At 52.4% G+C, this 16,117-nt stretch overlaps 2 protein-coding genes across 5 annotated transcripts in view; one reads left to right on the forward strand and one right to left on the reverse strand.

The window, feature by feature from the left end:
- Window positions 1–1,527: 1,527 nt before the first annotated feature.
- DEXI (Dexi homolog) lies at window positions 1,528–13,248 on the reverse strand. Its single transcript, XM_059693167.1, has 2 exons — window positions 12,331–13,248; window positions 1,528–2,193 (listed from the first exon to the last, which is right to left on the reverse strand). The coding sequence occupies exon 1, from the start codon at window positions 12,765–12,767 to the stop codon at window positions 12,480–12,482; it is 288 nt and encodes a 95-aa protein (XP_059549150.1). The 5' UTR covers window positions 12,768–13,248; the 3' UTR covers window positions 1,528–2,193; window positions 12,331–12,479.
- A 1,980-nt stretch (window positions 13,249–15,228) lies between these two features.
- The window catches only part of CLEC16A (C-type lectin domain containing 16A), a 221,380-nt gene continuing 220,491 nt past the window's right edge, over window positions 15,229–16,117 (forward strand). For 2 of the 4 annotated variants that reach the window (XM_059693164.1, XM_059693165.1), the window contains exon 1: window positions 15,231–15,490. In XM_059693164.1, coding sequence (XP_059549147.1) covers window positions 15,411–15,490 — 80 coding nt within the window. In that variant the 5' untranslated portion in view covers window positions 15,231–15,410. Of the gene's footprint in view, window positions 15,491–16,117 lie in introns of all 4 variants that reach the window. The other 2 variants (XM_059693162.1, XM_059693163.1) reach the window with 2 other exon arrangements.

The raw sequence follows: 16,117 nt of genomic DNA on the forward strand, positions 1-16,117 counted from the left end.
CCAGGTATGGTTGGGCAGTCTGTGCACTGCACAAAGGCACTGGACATGGGGATAAATAGAGGTTGTAACCCAATCTGCTTGCCAAGCGGTGAGTCCTGGTGTGGAGCTCTCTCAGCCCAGAGGGGCACCTTTGTTAATGCAAAAACCATCTTGGGAAGTGGGCCTTTCACAGAAGATACACTTGCCTAAGGTCACACCCCTACAGAGGAGGCAGTCAAGATGCAAGGCTGCCTTTTGACTTCTTTGGAGGGTCTCCCGGTGGCCACGGGCACAGTGTACTGGAGTTGCTCCCCGAGCCCCACCTGTCGGAAGGGGAAGTGATGCTCACAGGAATCTGGGCACATGCTGTCTGGAATCATACTATATGTTGATGGCACAATCTCATGTTTAGTGGATTTCAAGTGCATGCATCTTTTTTTAAAAGTATTTTTATTGGTTTCAGAGAGGAAGGAAGAGGGAGATAGAAACATGAATGAGAATCATTGGTTAGTTGCCTCCTACATGCCCCCTGCTGGAGATATCAAGTTGGCAACCTGGGCATGTGCCCTGAACGGGAATCGAACTGTGATGCTCAGCCATTGAGCCACAATGGTCAGGCCTCAAGTGCTTGCATCTTTTAAACAGTGGTTCTCAACCTTGGCTGCACATTAGAATCACCTGGGAATCTTTTTAAAATCCTGATTTCTGGGCCTCATCCTCCGGAAATTCTGTTTCTTTGTTATGGGGTGGGGCCACAACATTAGCAACAAAGAAACAATTTCCGGAGGATGAGGCCCAGAAATCAGGATTTTAAAAGGATTCCCAGGTGATTCTAATGTGCGGCCAAGGTTGAGGACCACTGGTTTAAACCCTCATTTCCCCTGCAGGCCTCTCCACATGTCTCCTGTCTCACGCTCACCTTGGGCCTCCCCAACATCTTCTGTGCACGTTCTTTAGCACCCCCTTTCTTAGAGTCACATGAAGACAAGTGGTGCTGCAACTGTCCTTTCTCTCGAGTCCTGCCGGACCTTTCGTCCCCCACACCTCAGTCTGCCCCCCTGTAAGACGGAGCTAATCATCTGTGGCTGCTTTAACGTGGGGGCACAGGTGAAGGTGCTTTGAAAAGCAGCAGGTGCTCTGCCAACTGGGGAGAATTATGCTATTTGTTTTCATGAAACTGGAGGCAAGTGGGCCCCATTTCACTCATTCGTTTCTCCCTCCCTCCCTTATCTTCACTGGATTCTACTGTGTGCCCAGCAAATACCACACCTCTGATTCTTGGGGATTTGGGTCCGATTTCCAGCGTGGCCACCAGGCCTGTGCCACCACACCCCAAAGGTCAGCCCTGGTATGCCAGGCTTGTGGAAGCAGGGAGGGGACTGGGCTGGGCCTCCCACGCCAGCCCAGTTTGGGCAGACTCCACGCCTGGCTGGGTATCCTACTTGGGAAGCCCTGACTCTTTTGCCCTTTGTCAAATATGAGGTTTTCTGCTTATGAATTCCCTTCCCCAATCTCAAAGAAAAAAAAAAAAAGGCAGGTCCACAGGGATTGAAGTTGCATACATTTTTTTAATTGAAAGAAGTCAGCCTCCTAAGTATTGCTTTTACAGGTTTATCAAAGTCCAGTATTCAAACCACTCACATTTTCTAAAAATAATTCTGGCCAGAGGAGCAACATGGCCTCCCCAGGCGCGGTGGATCAGTCTTGGCAACTTGATGAAGAAGCAACTTGAAATGAGTAAGTCCAAGCCTTGCCCTCAGCCCGGACACCTTCCCCGCCTCTTCTCCTTCGGAGTCATTCCCTGAAACAGTCGCTGCCTCTAAGCTCAGCCTGGGCCAAACCCAGGCGGGCTGAGGGCTCCACGGGCAGCAGCCAGAGTTGCCTGTCGTTTCTGTGTGTGTGTCCGCGGTGTGAAGTGTCCTCTTGAAAGTTAAGTGTGGGGAGCAGGTGCAGTCGGGGAGGAAGAGCAGGGAGGCATACTCTGGCTGGGTTCCTGTAAACATCCATCGCGGTGCGGAAGGCCAGAAGCCAAGGCAAGGCCATCTGTGCAATGCTGCAGGCGGGAGAGGTCTTCGGACAGGCCCGCCTTCTCCCTTTGGGGAGGGGGACAAATGCCTTCCCGGCCTCGGCACCCAGTCTCAACCTCTCCATCCCCCCGTCCTGGGCCTGGACGGGAGCCTCTCTGTTGGCACAGAACTTTTGAAGGGAGCAGGCCTAACAAGAGAGAGAAAAAGGGTGTTACCAACATGGAAGCACCAACTGCCACCTGTCCTGGATGGGGCACTGGACCCTCCACCAGGCCTCAGGAGGCTTCTGGCGGGCCAGGGAAGTCTTCCTTCTCTTCCTTGCTCTCAAAGAACCACCAGAAGCCCCAGACTCAGGCTGGGAGTGTTTTCCGATAACTTATTTAAAACTTCTTTTAATGAATTTGCCTGATTTCTAAGGACCCTGGGCTGAAGAAACAGTGCAATTTTATGTGGGAGAGGAAGACTGTCCGTTATTGGGAAGGAGGGAGGGAATCCTGGTACCTGGGAGAGGGCAGCCCATGCAGTGGTCACCCAAGGGTCTGCCAGCTGACATGAGCTCTAGGGCAGCTGAGCAAGCTCTGGGTAGTGGGCAGGGCTTGGCAGCACCTCCCACCTTGCCCATAAATGCTTCACAGCCTACAGGAAGGCTGTGGCCACAGCCAAGGTACTTAGCAGCCCCACTTAGCTCTTTCTCCCAGGACACAGCACCACCCCCCGTCAGGCCCCTCGAAGATCCCCACTCCCCTTTGCCCTTCTCCCTGTCCAGCTGGTGCCAGTGTGTCTGCAGTGTCTCATACTCCCATGCCCATCCTCCGCCCCAGTTCTGAGTCTCATCTTTGCCAGTTCAGACAATTCCTTCTGCAAACGTCATCCGGCATCATATGAAACTGCTGTTAAACACCCAACACGTCTTGTTCATCTGGGCGCTATTGACATTTGGGGCAGATGATTCTCCGATGTTGGAGGGCTGTTCTGGGCATTGCGGGACGTTAGTAGCATCTCTGGCCCCTGACCACTAACTGCCAGCAGCACCCCCAGGTACAGTAACAACAAAAATGCCCCCTTGCTCCATTTCCTAAGACCACCCAAGGGGGCAGAACTGCTTCCACTGAGAACCACGCATCTCCTGCAGGTGGAGGCTGCCAGCAAGTGCTAGGATCACCTCCCAAACAAACAACTTGCACTTGAATCTTCATCCCGGGTCTGCTCACAGGAGAGCACACCTGAGATGGAGCCTTACGCAGGTGATTTCATTCCACCCTCCTAACAACCCCAGAGTTATATACTATTACGATTCCATTTTACAGGGAGAGACACTAAGAGAGGGTGTAAGGATGCCACCTATCCAGGGCTTTGTCCCACAGATCTTAAAGACTACCAAACCTTGTACCACCCGTGTGCCAGGTCCTGAGCTGGGTGCCGGGACCCCATGAGGAGTGCAGCTCCTGCCTTTGACACAATATAGTGAACAATTTCAGCCCAAGGTAATATACCCAACAACAGGAGGAGGCACAGGGGATGCACGGAGCTCAGAGTCTGGGAAAGGCTGTGCACAAAAGGCATGCCAGATAGAGGTCAGGCCTTGGAACCTCTTATAGTTTGGCATGGGGTGAGGGAGGGGTAGAAGGCAGGCCAGTGGGGAGACAAGGCTGGAGAGGGTAGCGGAGGCCAACTTGTTCAAGTTTCTTGTGTTCTCTGCCAGATTCATAGAGGCTGGCTGGGGACACATCCTTCCACGGCTCAGACCTTCCCCGGCTTCCACTAATGACACTGGTAAGTCTTTGAGTCCTTGGGCCCCAGCCCACCTCCCCACTAGACCTGACAGGTGAGAAGGGGAACTGGGGCCACAGCCAGAGCGTCAGCATCGGAGCTCTTGGCCCTTAGAGAGGTGTTCACAGGCCCCCCCTCCCCAGCCTGCCCGGAGTCCACCTCCTGTTGACCTCCCTCCTCCAAGTAACCCCTGGGGTTCCTATGGGGGTGCTCCTGAGAACCTGGTGTCCATCACCTGGAGCAGGATTCTTCCTTCAGATTCACCCTCACTGGGCTCACTGCAGCCACTTCCAAGGCAGGGGCTCATGCCGAGCCCATTTCAGACTTGGGGGGATGGGGTGTTGGAGAACACAGAACCACCCCATGGAACAGACCCACTCCTTTCCCAGTCCTGTGGCCACAACAAACAGCGTCAAGTCCCAGAGCCTGTCAGGCAGGATGGAGCACCTCTCTCCTGTGCTAATACAGGGCCTCGTAGGAGCTGGCTCGGCAGGAATTCACCAGCGCTTCTGTTTCCATGGTGTTTATCTATAGGGTCACTTTCTATTTATGGCAAGTGATGCCAATTTTCCATTTCTGATAGTAACATAAAGTTCCTCTTTTCCCAGAACATTAATTTCACTTTAAAAATTTAGAGAGCCAGTTTAAAGAAAACAACTACATAAATAATAGTTCAGGCAACAGAACGAAAAGTGCTGAAGGGGTCTTGCGAGGTTTGGGAAGATACTGGTCCAAGTTAGTTCCACTCCACAGAGAATGAAGGGGCCCAGAGAGGGTGGCGACCTGCCCTAAGTCACACAGCAAGTCAAGCACAGAGACATCGTCCCAGGCCTCTGTATCCATGGCTGGAAGATGTCCTGGGACCTCTCATCTGGGCCACCAATCCCCTGCTCCTCTGACTTGCAAGTCTGGTCTCACAGCAAAACCCAGAATAACAGCTGACCTTGATCAAGCGCTTTACACTCACCTTGTCTTATCTGCTTTAACTCATGTCTTAACTTATTCCTCAAAACAACCCTAGGAGGTCGGGCCAAGGAGGACCATCCTTCCTGAATTTCAGATGGGGTCAGAGAGGTTAAGTAAATTGTGCAAGGCCACACAGCCAAGCCAGGATTTGAACCTCCTTGGTATGACCCCCAAGTCTTAATTCCTCTCAGCATCTTTGGTCCATCACTTTCCTCCAAGGCATCAAAAGCCCTAGCTAGTGTTGCTCAGTGGTCAGTGTCGGCCCACACACTGAAGGGTCGTGGGTTTGATTCCCGGTCAAAGAAATGTACCTGAGTTTCAGGTTTGCTCCCTGCCCTCCCTCCCCCATCAGGGTGCATGCAGAAGCAACTAATCAATGTGTGTCTCTCTCTCTCCCTCCTTCCCTTCCTTTCTCTCTGAAAAGCAATGGAAAAAATATCCTGTTTAGGATTAAAAAAAAAAAAAAAGCCGCAGCTGAAAACCATCCCGGGCTGCAGCTGAGAATCTAAGCCAGTGGTTCTCAACCTTCTGGCCATTTTAATACAGTTCCTCATGTTGTGACCCAACCATAAAATTATTTTCGTTGCTACTTCATAACTGTAATGTTGCTACTGTTATGAATCGTAATGTAAATATCTGATATGCAGGATGGTCTTAGGCGACCCCTGTGAAAGGGTCGTTCGACCGCCAAAGGGGTCGCGACCCACAGGTTGAGAACCGCGGATAAGCAATGCCTAACATCATTAGAACATGAGACAATTCATTAGCCATTGGCTGTTTTTCTTTCTTTCTGAAACTGTAACCTCATTCCAGGCCACTCCCCGGAGGTGGACAGAGGGAGTGAGTGGCTGACTCCCTTGTCATTAGAATGACAGTTGGGCACTTAATCCATTTTAAGCACCAATATCCCAGCTTGTGGATAGGGCTTAAGTGAGAAAATGGCCTATGTATCTTAAGGGTGCTGGTGGAACGGTGCTCTGGACATACTGAAAGGGGATTTTTTTTTTTTTTTTTTGTAGTTCTGCCCTACCGGGTCATTCGGGCTCTCCCTCCTCAGCTGTGTGACCTCAGGCAAATCACCTAATTTCTCTGGGCCTCTTTCCTCATCTGAAAGGAAGACAACACTGCCTACCTCTTTGGGATGCTTGTTGAGAGGCTTACATGAAATCCCGTGGGTGGAATGCCTGGCCTACCCAGCACACAGGACGCAGGGCACGTGCTGGTTCCTCTCCCCCTTGTCCCACCTGTTCCCAGCTAGGAACACCAGGCAGGGGCCTCCTCAACGCTGGGGCCTTCTGAAAGCAGCTCTCCTCCTCCAAGGACCTTGCCTGTTGGAAACCCATTACTCGTGGCTCTTTGTCCACGTATCAAACAAACAACCAAAGTGATGACGTCACCAAAGAGGTCATCCAAGTACGATTTGCCCAGTGTCTCCACTGTGGTCTCTGGGACAGGCTGTGCGGCAGGAGGGCCTCCGCCTTGTCTAGTTGACAAGTGTGTGGCCAGGAGGGGACGGGAAAGGAGAAGCTGCCGGGCTCATGTCTCCGATGGAAGTGAGCTTCTCAAATGTGGGTTCTGGTTCATATGTCAGCTATTGATGCTCATCAGTGTGGGGTTGTGAAGATTCTTTGTCCACAACGTGTTCCCATTTGGCCCGTGTCCAGGATTCCGTGAGGCCTTCTGTAGGGCAGCGTCTGCCCAACACCTTCATGAGTCCCGCCACACCCAACAACCATCTGGACTGCTCTTATTTAGTATTTTCAACCAACACACCTCTTTTTCTTTTATCGTTAATCCTCACCTGAGGACACTGGATTTTTAGAAAGAGTGGGAGGGAGAAGGAAAGACAGAGAGAAGCATCGATGTGTGACACCTTGATTGATTGCCTCCTGCCAACACCCTGACCAGGGCTGGGGAACCTGTAACCAAGGTACGTGCCCTTGACAGGAGTCGAACCCGGGCTGATGCTCCATCCACTGAGCCAAAGCAGCTAGCGCCACAAACCTCTTTTCTTAACTACAAAATTTTAAAAGGAACCTTTATGCCATTATCATCAATAAAAATGGGTATCATTTGTCATAAACATGAGGCAATGCTAAAAGTAAACATCATGGAAATGAAACTATGACGTCTAGCTAGATACCCCTGGCCTGCAAAGACGAGCCTGGGCCTGGTTTCTCTGGTCCAAAGGGACAAGTAGTAGGTGCCACAGAGGTGGCAGAGCGCTGAGAGGCGGATGGCACTCTGCTTCCGTGTACTTGCTGCCTCCAGGGACGCCTGACAGGCGACCTCACTGGGGAAGCACCAGAAGTGTGGCTGGGAGGCCCACCGTAGCCACCTGATAGCTTGGCACCTGGGGTGAGTCACTGAACCTTCCTAAGCCTGTGTCCTTCCTGCATAACGAAGTTAACGAGCCCTGCCCTGCCTGCTTCACGGGTGATGATCCGGGAAGCTATGGATGTGGGAGGGGCGGTTATTTTTAACCACCCCACCACCAAGTCCCCTGCCAGGAAGGAATCCCAGGATTCCTGTCCCTTCTGGAGGTAAGGGGCTGGAATCAGCTCCCAGCCACCCCCAGGACTGGGGCAAGGGATGAGGGCTTCAAGGGTATTTATCAGCCTTAGGCTGCTTCAAAGGTTGCCCACACAGACATACCCTCCTTGGTAACTGGCCCCCAAGAGTAAGAGAGCCAAGGAAAGGGGAAGACTTCCCCAGCCAAGCCCTCTCTGCGTGTGCCACACCATCAACACTGACAGCATCATTTATTAAGAACCGACTATGAGTCCTTCCTTCCCCATCTCATCTGTGCAAAGCCCTGCAGCAGATGCCATCATCCCCAGTTCAGAGAAGGAAACTGAGGCCTGAGGAGGTGAAGTCACCTGTCCAAGGTGTTGGTGGAGCTGGGATTTAAACCCCAATCTGACTGCAAAGTCTCTAAGCCACAATTTTAGGGGGGCACATGGAGATGGCCTTAAGTAACACCGAGTCACATGAGGTGGGCAAGCGATTCTTTTTGGTTCTAGATCGACCCTTGATTACTTTGAGGAGAAAGTTCCACTCTGGAGCTGGAGTATCTTATCACCTGACTGTTGCTAATCTGCCTTTTTAACTAAGAGCAGGCCAGAGGCCCTGCACCTTTGGCTGGCCTTCGTATTTGGCCGGAAGTTAATGACTTTGGCACTTCCTGTTCTTTATCCATGCCAACTGATGCTGGTTTTCTCTTTTCAGTGATATAAACGTTCTTTTTAAAAAATTCACATGAAAATATATTTTTTTAAACGAAGCACTAAAACTAGTAGACTTAATCACAAACTATAAAGGGAGAAATAGTAACTTTACGGTGGAAAGAACTGGCAGACACCCCCTTAGCCAAGTGATCAAGGTTCACATCACCAGCATGTGCCTCCCCTCATCATCATCACCTGTCTCTTGTCTGGGTAACAATCATAACTTCCCACCTGGTTTCCTGTCAGACCAGACCCCTGGCTGGGGGATCTCCCGGGACCTGACTCTATCGCGCCCATGCCCACAAAAAGGTTTGGGTTTCTGAGCAGAGCAGTGGTATGCCAGCTTCCTGTGTCTTCTGCTGATAGCACAGGCCACAGATTGGCATGAGGGAGCAGGGCAGGTAGATCAGGAAAGAGTAGTTACAGCACCCAGTCGGGACACTGAAGCCTGTAATAAGTTGACCACTGGGTCTGGTTACCCTTAGCTCCAAATCTGAGTTCCACCAGGCACGTGACTGGCAGCTGCATTCTCCAGTCTCTCCATTCCCAGCGCAGTGAGGCTCCTCTCCCTCAGCCCTCCCTGTGTGCCAAGAGAGGGCTGGCAGCACTGTGGGCTTTCATCAAGAATCAGGAGAAATCAATCCAGCTGAGCTGCCTTCACACCAGAACTGCTAGGACTCTCCTCAGCTCCCAGGCCAGTGGCCCTTTCTCCTGGGAAGGGAGAGCTCCTGACTCCCTACTCCCCCTGCTCCTGGGCAATGATTAACACTCCAGGGAAACCACAGAGCTGTGGCTCTCCGGGGCTCCAGATCTGGTGGCCTTTGGAGGGCACAGTACAATGGGCAAGGACTCCTGAGGGTCCCAGACCTAGAAGGCAGAGTGAGAAGTCTATCCCAGTAGCCTAGGCCTGGACCTGCCCATCGCTCAGCCAGCCAGTCCTCCGTAGCTCATCAGGGAATCTAAACTACCAGTGGGTATATGTGCAGGTTTATATATTCAAGGGCCTGCGTATACACACTTTCCATTATATCTGTTAATAATAGTGTTTAATTTTAATATATCACAGGAAGGTTGAAGAGCTTTACATAGATCTCATTTAATCTTCACAAGGAAGTCAATTTTCATTATCTCTGCTTCAGAGAAGAGGAATGTGACATACAGGGAGATATATAGCATGCCCAAAGTCACAATTAGGGTTGGGATTTGAACCCAGGGCATCTGAATCTGGGGTGTTTAACCCTAATACAGCCTCCTTAATAAGTTCTCCACAAATGTTTGAGGACCCGAATTATGCAGGTACACACATAAAGAGAAAAAAGAAAAAGAGGGAGCAAAAGTGAGTGAATCTTTTCATCTGGAGATCCACCCTCTCCCCCACTGCTTGGCATGCCCCTCGCCCTTAGTCAGTGTTTCATGAGACTGTGTCCACGTGAGAATGAGTGAGAAGAGTAAGATCTGACCACTGCTGTTCCTCTGCTTATGGAAAGGAGCCTGGAGATGGGGTGCCATCAGATCATCTTTAATCTTCCCCAAAGGCTTCTCCTGCTTCTAGCCACCCCTCACCCACCCAAGTCTGGGCTTCTCCAGACCTTGGGGCCAAGACTACCTTGGTTTGGGAGTGGAGAAGAAGGAATAATGTGCGTGACTTCCACCATTTCTCCAGGCACTAGTATATCCCACCGCCCCAGGCCTCCCTATTTCCCAGGGTCCAGCTCTGTCACTTTGAAAGCTTTGCAAGGGTGTCCCCGAGACACACTTCCTGTGTTTCTCCTCAGTGTTTGCTAAAAAGTATGTCAAAGCATCTGGGCTTCGGTTTTTGGTTCAGAGTATGCCAATGTTTTCATCTGCAAGGGGAAGTGTTTCTGTTGATGTGCTGAGGAGATAAAATAAGACAGTCTCCTCCAAATTACACTGTCTGAAAGTCAAGCACTTGGCTTGGAGGCGGGGATTCATCTTGGGATCCTGGAGCCTCGCAGAACAGGAGGCAGGGTTAACATTTGCTGAATGACTGAGTCAGTGAACACACAAAGGGCGTGGAACCAGTATAGATGATCAATACGCAGTACAGGTTAATGGATTCCATAGTTCTACCTTCAAAAGGCGTTCTTGGTCTACTTGTGTTTCTCCATCTTTACTAACCTTGCCTCACCCTAGCCTCGGTCACCTTGGCCCGAGTAACTTAACAGCTCCTAACTGGCTATCCTATTTCCACACTTGCCCCTATAACCCATTTTGCCCACAAGAGCCTAAGCCCGTGGTCGGCAAACTGCGGCTTGCGAGCCACATGCGGCTCTTTGGCCCCTTGAGTGAGCCTTAGGAGTACCCTACTTAAGTTAATAACAACGTACCTACCTATATAGTTTAAGTTTAAAAAATTTGGCTCTCAAAAGAAATTTCAATCGTTGTACTGTTGATATTTGGCTCTGTTGACTAATGAGTTTGCCGACCACTGGCCTAAGCCATCTTTGCAGAATGTGAGGTGGAATTGTGTCATCCCTGCAGGTGGCTTCCCACTGCTCATGGCTGTGGCCTCCAAGTCCCACACAGTCTGGCTACCGCCCACCCCGGTGACCTCTCCTGGGGCTGCTCTCCTGCCACAACAGCCTCCTTTTAGTTGTTGGAAGAACCAAGTCTCTCCACCCGACAGCCTTGGTAATGGCAGTGCCCTCTGCCCGGATGGCTCTTCTCCAGGTCTTCATGAGTCTGGCTCCTATCAATTTAGAGCTCAGCTCAAATGTGTCATCTCCTCAGAAGGGCCTCCTATGACACTTCCCTCTGAAGCAGCCCATCTCTATTCTGTGTCACTTACTCGACAGACATTTATTGAGCACCTACTAGATGCTAGGTGCTATTCTAAGTACTGAGGAAACAGCAGTGAACACAATACGGATGCCCATGTCCTCACCTGCCTTCATAGCTCTCAAAAAAATCTGATTATCTTGTTTGGGAACCTGCTTGTCCTTCTCACCAAGTGCCAAGAGGGCTGGGGCTAAGTCTGTCTTATTTACCGTGTTCATCCACCAGGCATAGTAGATAGATACTCAGTACACATTTGTTCAATAAAAGAACTGATGGATGGATGGATGAATGGAAGGCAGGCAGAATGGGTAGTTATAGAGAGTAGCTCAAAGCTTTCTTCAAAAAAATCTCACTGTTAACCCTCGGGGAGCTCCTGCCCCCACTATTACCGGCAGTAGATTCTGCCCCACCCTAAATCACCTGAGTATGGTCATCTTGGCTTAGGAAGGCCACAGAGGACAGGTGTTAATTCAGCCTGCTTGGGGTGAGTGGCATTAGTGTCTGTTTCCCCAAAGAAGCCCTTGCCCAATGCCTCAGTATCCCCTTTCTTTTGCAAGTCAGACTCAGTGCCTAGTGACCCTCCCGCATTGGCCAGCTGAGGGGTTCCAGCCAAGGAGTCCCTACATGCCCTGTGACCCCTCACCCACCCAACAGTCTCTCCCATCTTCCTTTTGTGTGTGTGTGTTGTTTTGTTTGTTTCTTTTCATTTATCTACCTCTCTTCCTTGATGTGTTACTTTGGTCAAGACTTTCTGGATTTTCATTTCTCTCCCACCAGCAAACATGTGGGGCTGGACACAGCTACCTGGTTGCAGCCCAGAGGCAGGACTTGAACACCTTAGTGCAATGATCCCATAGTTTCTTCTGCATGCCCACGAGCCCCTGGAGGCCTTGCTAAGCACACAGGCAGAGTCCCGGCTCCTCCCCCAACCCCCTCCATGAAGCCAGCCTGTGAAACTGGCAGCCCTTGCAGTTTCACCCTGAAACCTGACTCCAAGTCAGCAGCAAACCCAAGGCCAAAAGTACACGGTTCTTAGCTAAAGGAGGTTTCTCCTCTTAAAACCCCAGCCAGAGGCCCTTGCTCTCAGTCTCCAAGAGGCCACAAGACAAAAGTGACCTGTGCCTGGCTTCCTACCTTTTGTGACACTCCAAGTCTTTATCCTTCCAGGACTAGTGAGAACCCCCCCCCCCCCCCCACAACCAAGGTCATCTTCAAGCTAGACTGAGGATTGGGGGAGGAGCTGACAGTTCTGCCCCCCATGGATTTGGGTGCAAAGGTTCTTCCCACAAGCTGTGGCAGTTGGCAGCACGGCTCACCCAAACACTACTAGGCCCTGCCTCCCTCCCCCTCTTCAACACTGTCACCTTCCTTAGGGGAAGCCTTCCAACCCCCAACTCAGGGCCTAAGCAGTCCAGCCATTCCTGACACCCAAACAGACCTGGGGGAGGTGGATGGGGGAATGAATCGGGAGCCTGGGGGAGGGGTGTGTGTCCGGCTTCGGGGGCCTCCCTCTTCCTCCCCGTTGCCCCAATCCGTCCTCACCCCGCACAGAGGGCACTTACAGGCCTCGGGGGCCGGAGAGGACCTCGTCCTGGAGGTCCCATCCCCGGCCAAACGGTGCCCTCAACCAGCAGCGGCGGCATGTTCTGGGCGGCCGGTCCGGGTGGAAGGTGGCGGGCTGTGGGGTGGGGGGGTCGCGGGGGAGCGAGGCCTACTCCAAGTAACCATCGAACACGTCGAGCTCCGAGTCGGCATCGTAGAGGCCCAAGCCCGGGTCGGAGAGCACGCCGAGGTCCACGAGCGCCTGGTCCATGTCCTCGGGCAGGAAGACGAGGCCCACGTTGAGGACGATGTACTCCATGAGGAAGGCGTAGTATAGGATCAGCACATTGACGAAGAAGAGGCCCACGTAGAACATAGAGGGCAGCAGCGGCGGGGGCACGTAGGGGCCCAGGGGGCCCAGCACGTCCAGGTGGGCCGCGACCCGGGCACTGGGCATGCAGGGGACGACGAGGGCGGCGGCGGCCCGGAGGTGCCAGCGAGCTCAGCCGCTGTGGCGCCCGGGCGGCCGGCGAGGGGGCAGCTCAGCCATCCAGGGACGCCCTGCGGCTCGACCGAGGCGGCGCTGGTTTCCGGCGGCGAAACCTGGAGACGCGCCCGGCCTCCGAATCGTGCGTGGAGGGGTCCCCGTACCCCCAGATGTGCCCACACAGCCCTCTCGATCCGCTCGGCGGCCAGGCGGGCCACCCCGAAGTGCCCGGCGGCTATCCGGCTGCTCCGATGCGCCCCGCTCGCAATCACGGACCCTCGCAGGGCCGGCGGGGAGCCCACCGCGGCTCAGCGTCGAGGGCCAGTCCCGGAGGCAGTCTCTCCAGGTCGGCCCGGCAGTTCCTCGAGCCCCATTTGTGCCTCCTCGGGCTCAGCGCCCATGGCTGCAGCCGCCGCGTCGCCCTGCAGGTCGCGTTCCGAGCTCCGCCTCCAGAGAGGCCCCGCGCTCATTGGCCGGCCGCCCTGTCCGCGCTCATTGGCCGGCCGCCCCTGTCCGCGCTCATTGGCCCGAGCTGTCTGGGGGCGGGTACTTCTCAGCCCTGTGCCTGGGGGCGCTGGCCTCTGAGTTGCTTTCCTGGCTCTGGACTCCGCCCTGATCCCAAATCCAATTCGCTTCTTTGAGTCCTTCTCGGAGTAGGGGGACTGTAAAGAAACCCGACACAATTCAAACTTAGAGGCGACAAAAGCTGAAGGAAACCGCGAGCTCTCTCTGCACCCTGCTGGACTTGAATATGGCGCCACACCTTTTGGGGACTCAGTTTACCAGATGAAAAAGGAGGTGGGGTAGGGGAGGGGTGGTGGACTTTAATAGTGAACATCTTAGACTTTCTCAAAGGGCCAGTTTTTTGTTTTTTTATGTTGGGGATAATCAACCAATGTCCCCTTGGTTTCCAAATTCTGGCTGCAGGAAGGTCTGCCTACTGCGGAGAGTTCTGCATTGTAGTGTTCAGGGACACCTGAGTAAAGAGATCCCCAGGCAGGTCGAACCTTTAGCCAGTAGGGTTGCATTATTGTTTTTAAACGTGGCTTACAAAGAAATAAGAAGCAACCCTACTGCCAACAAAGAAATAAGAAGCAACCCAAGAAGTACACAGAAAAGCGAATCCCCTTCTCATGGGGAACCCTTGCACATCCTTCAGGAGGCTGATCTTGCCACAGGGCCTTCCAAAGCAGTTCCATAAGCTACTAAATCTCAGGCCACGGAGCTGGGTGCTTTACATGCGTTGCTTATGTGGAGCCAGACAGGGCAGTGTAGTAAGTTAGACTTTTTTACAGATGAGGAAACCAAGGCACAGAGAAATGGTGTGGCCCCGGAAGCTGATCCGCCTGCCTGTGTCTAGAGGCCAGAACCTGCCTTTTTTTTATTTTTCTTTTTTCCCCCATGACTGTTTCTTTAGATGTAATTCTCCTTTAGATGAATTACACAGCAAAACCATTAATCCTCCACTGGTCTCCATTTCTCCAACTGCAGAAGGTGAAACAAACTTTCATGTATTCATTCACTCTGTCAATATTTGCTGAACACCTATTAGCACCGAGCTTTGTGCTGGGCATTGGGGAGAACTTTAGCTCCTGGTCCAATTCTGTCCTGAGCAAAGTAGATTGTACACAATAGGCGTTGGATGAGTATGAGGTATAGAATAAGTGAATGAATGGTGAACAGGGTCATTTTACCTCCTTGGAGCTTCTCACTTTTTATAGAGACATCTTGGCTCATATAGGAAGTTGGTGTTTCCATTTTAAAATAATGTTAGTTTGGGAAATGGGATGGGTTTTGGGTGAAGACCAGAGAAATCCTCTCAAAGTACAGGATGTTCAGTTTTGGTACATTGTTGCTTGTCTTTCTAAATATAAATTGAAGTAGAAAAAGAAAAAAGGCTGAGGACAAACAAGGCCATTACTGATCTGATGCACTTTAGTTTTGTTTGTTTTTTACTGGGAGATATAAAAATAAGGGTACCTGGGTTTGAATCCTAATTCTGTCACTTACTAGCTGCATGACCTTGGGCAAGTCAACCTCACTGTGATTCAATTTCCTTGACAGTAAATGGGAATAATAATAGAACCCACCTCATGGGGTTGTTAGAATAATTATATGTAAGCGCCTAGGCACATGGTATATGCAATAGCTACTCTTTTTCTTATCATAAAGCTAATAATTGTTAATACTGCCATTACTTACAATAACCCTACTTCCCCAACTTCCTTCTATGGTTCTGCGCACAGGTTTCCCATTCCCGCCCACTGGGACGGTACGGCGCATGCTCCTCCTCTCGCTCCGCCTCTTCTCGCAGGCCGCAGGCCCGCAGTTGCGTGATGCATGCCGGGCCTTGTAGTTGGTTCGCAGAGTCCTGTCTGTTGGGGCCTCGCGGGTGAACTGCATTTCCCAGCATTCTTCGTGATGGCGGCCGTAAAGCGCGACGGTCGAACGGCCGGTTCCGGCTGAATGTCAGTGCCGGGTTGTGGGCCGGGGAGGAAGGTGGTTGGCGGTCTCTTCACCACCTCCGCGGTTTGTGCTGCCGCCGCGGGCTCCCAGCCGCTGGGCCGCTGGGGCATGAGACCGTGAGGCGAGCGACGGGCCGGGGCAGCCGACATGTTTGGCCGCTCGCGGAGCTGGGTGGGCGGGGGCCATGGCAAGTCTTCCCGCAACATCCACTCCTTGGACCACCTCAAGTGAGTATATTGGGGGCGGAGGGGGGAGGCCCGGGGGCTGGAAACTGGGGTGGGAGCGCATAGCTCCGGGCATCGGTCGCTGGGAGGTGTCAGAGCTGAGTGGAGGTGGAGAGAGGTGCTCAGGAAAGGCTATATGGTGGTTAAGAGCGAGAGCTCTGGAGTTGGGGCGCCTTGGTTCGAACCCTGACCCCGTCTCTCCTTGCTGTGTGACCTTGGGCAAGTCGCTTCGCTTCTCAGAGCCTCAGTGTCCCCGTCTTTTTAAAGTAAGGGGATGAGATTTCCGTGTACGGACACCGACGTCGTTCTTGCCGGAGCAGATCTTGCGCACCCAGCTTCCCGGGGTGGTACTTCTTAGGCTGGACAGAGGTCAGAGGTCTGGATCCCGGAGTCGGACAGATCTGAGTTGCAGTCTAAGTATGTGGAGCTAGGCCTTCGTTTCCTTAGTTGTAAAAACGGATATTGTGACAGCACCTGCTTCCCAAGATTGTCTTGAGGATTGGGTAAGAGAATGCACTTAAAGCTGGGAGCACATACAGGTGCTCATTCAAGGGCGGTAATTACAAGCAGAGTATTTTCTAGGGGGAGCCTAAAGAGGGACTAGCAGACGTGGAGCTCTGGGGGTGGACA

Source organism: Myotis daubentonii, chromosome 4, assembly GCF_963259705.1.
Source record: "Myotis daubentonii chromosome 4, mMyoDau2.1, whole genome shotgun sequence".
NCBI lineage: Eukaryota > Metazoa > Chordata > Mammalia > Chiroptera > Vespertilionidae > Myotis > Myotis daubentonii.

Excerpts from the sequence above, each read along its gene's own strand:
- DEXI (XM_059693167.1), bottom strand. The coding sequence starts at position 12,767 with ATGCCCAGTGCCCGGGTCGCGGCCCACCTGGACGTGCTGGGCCCCCTG.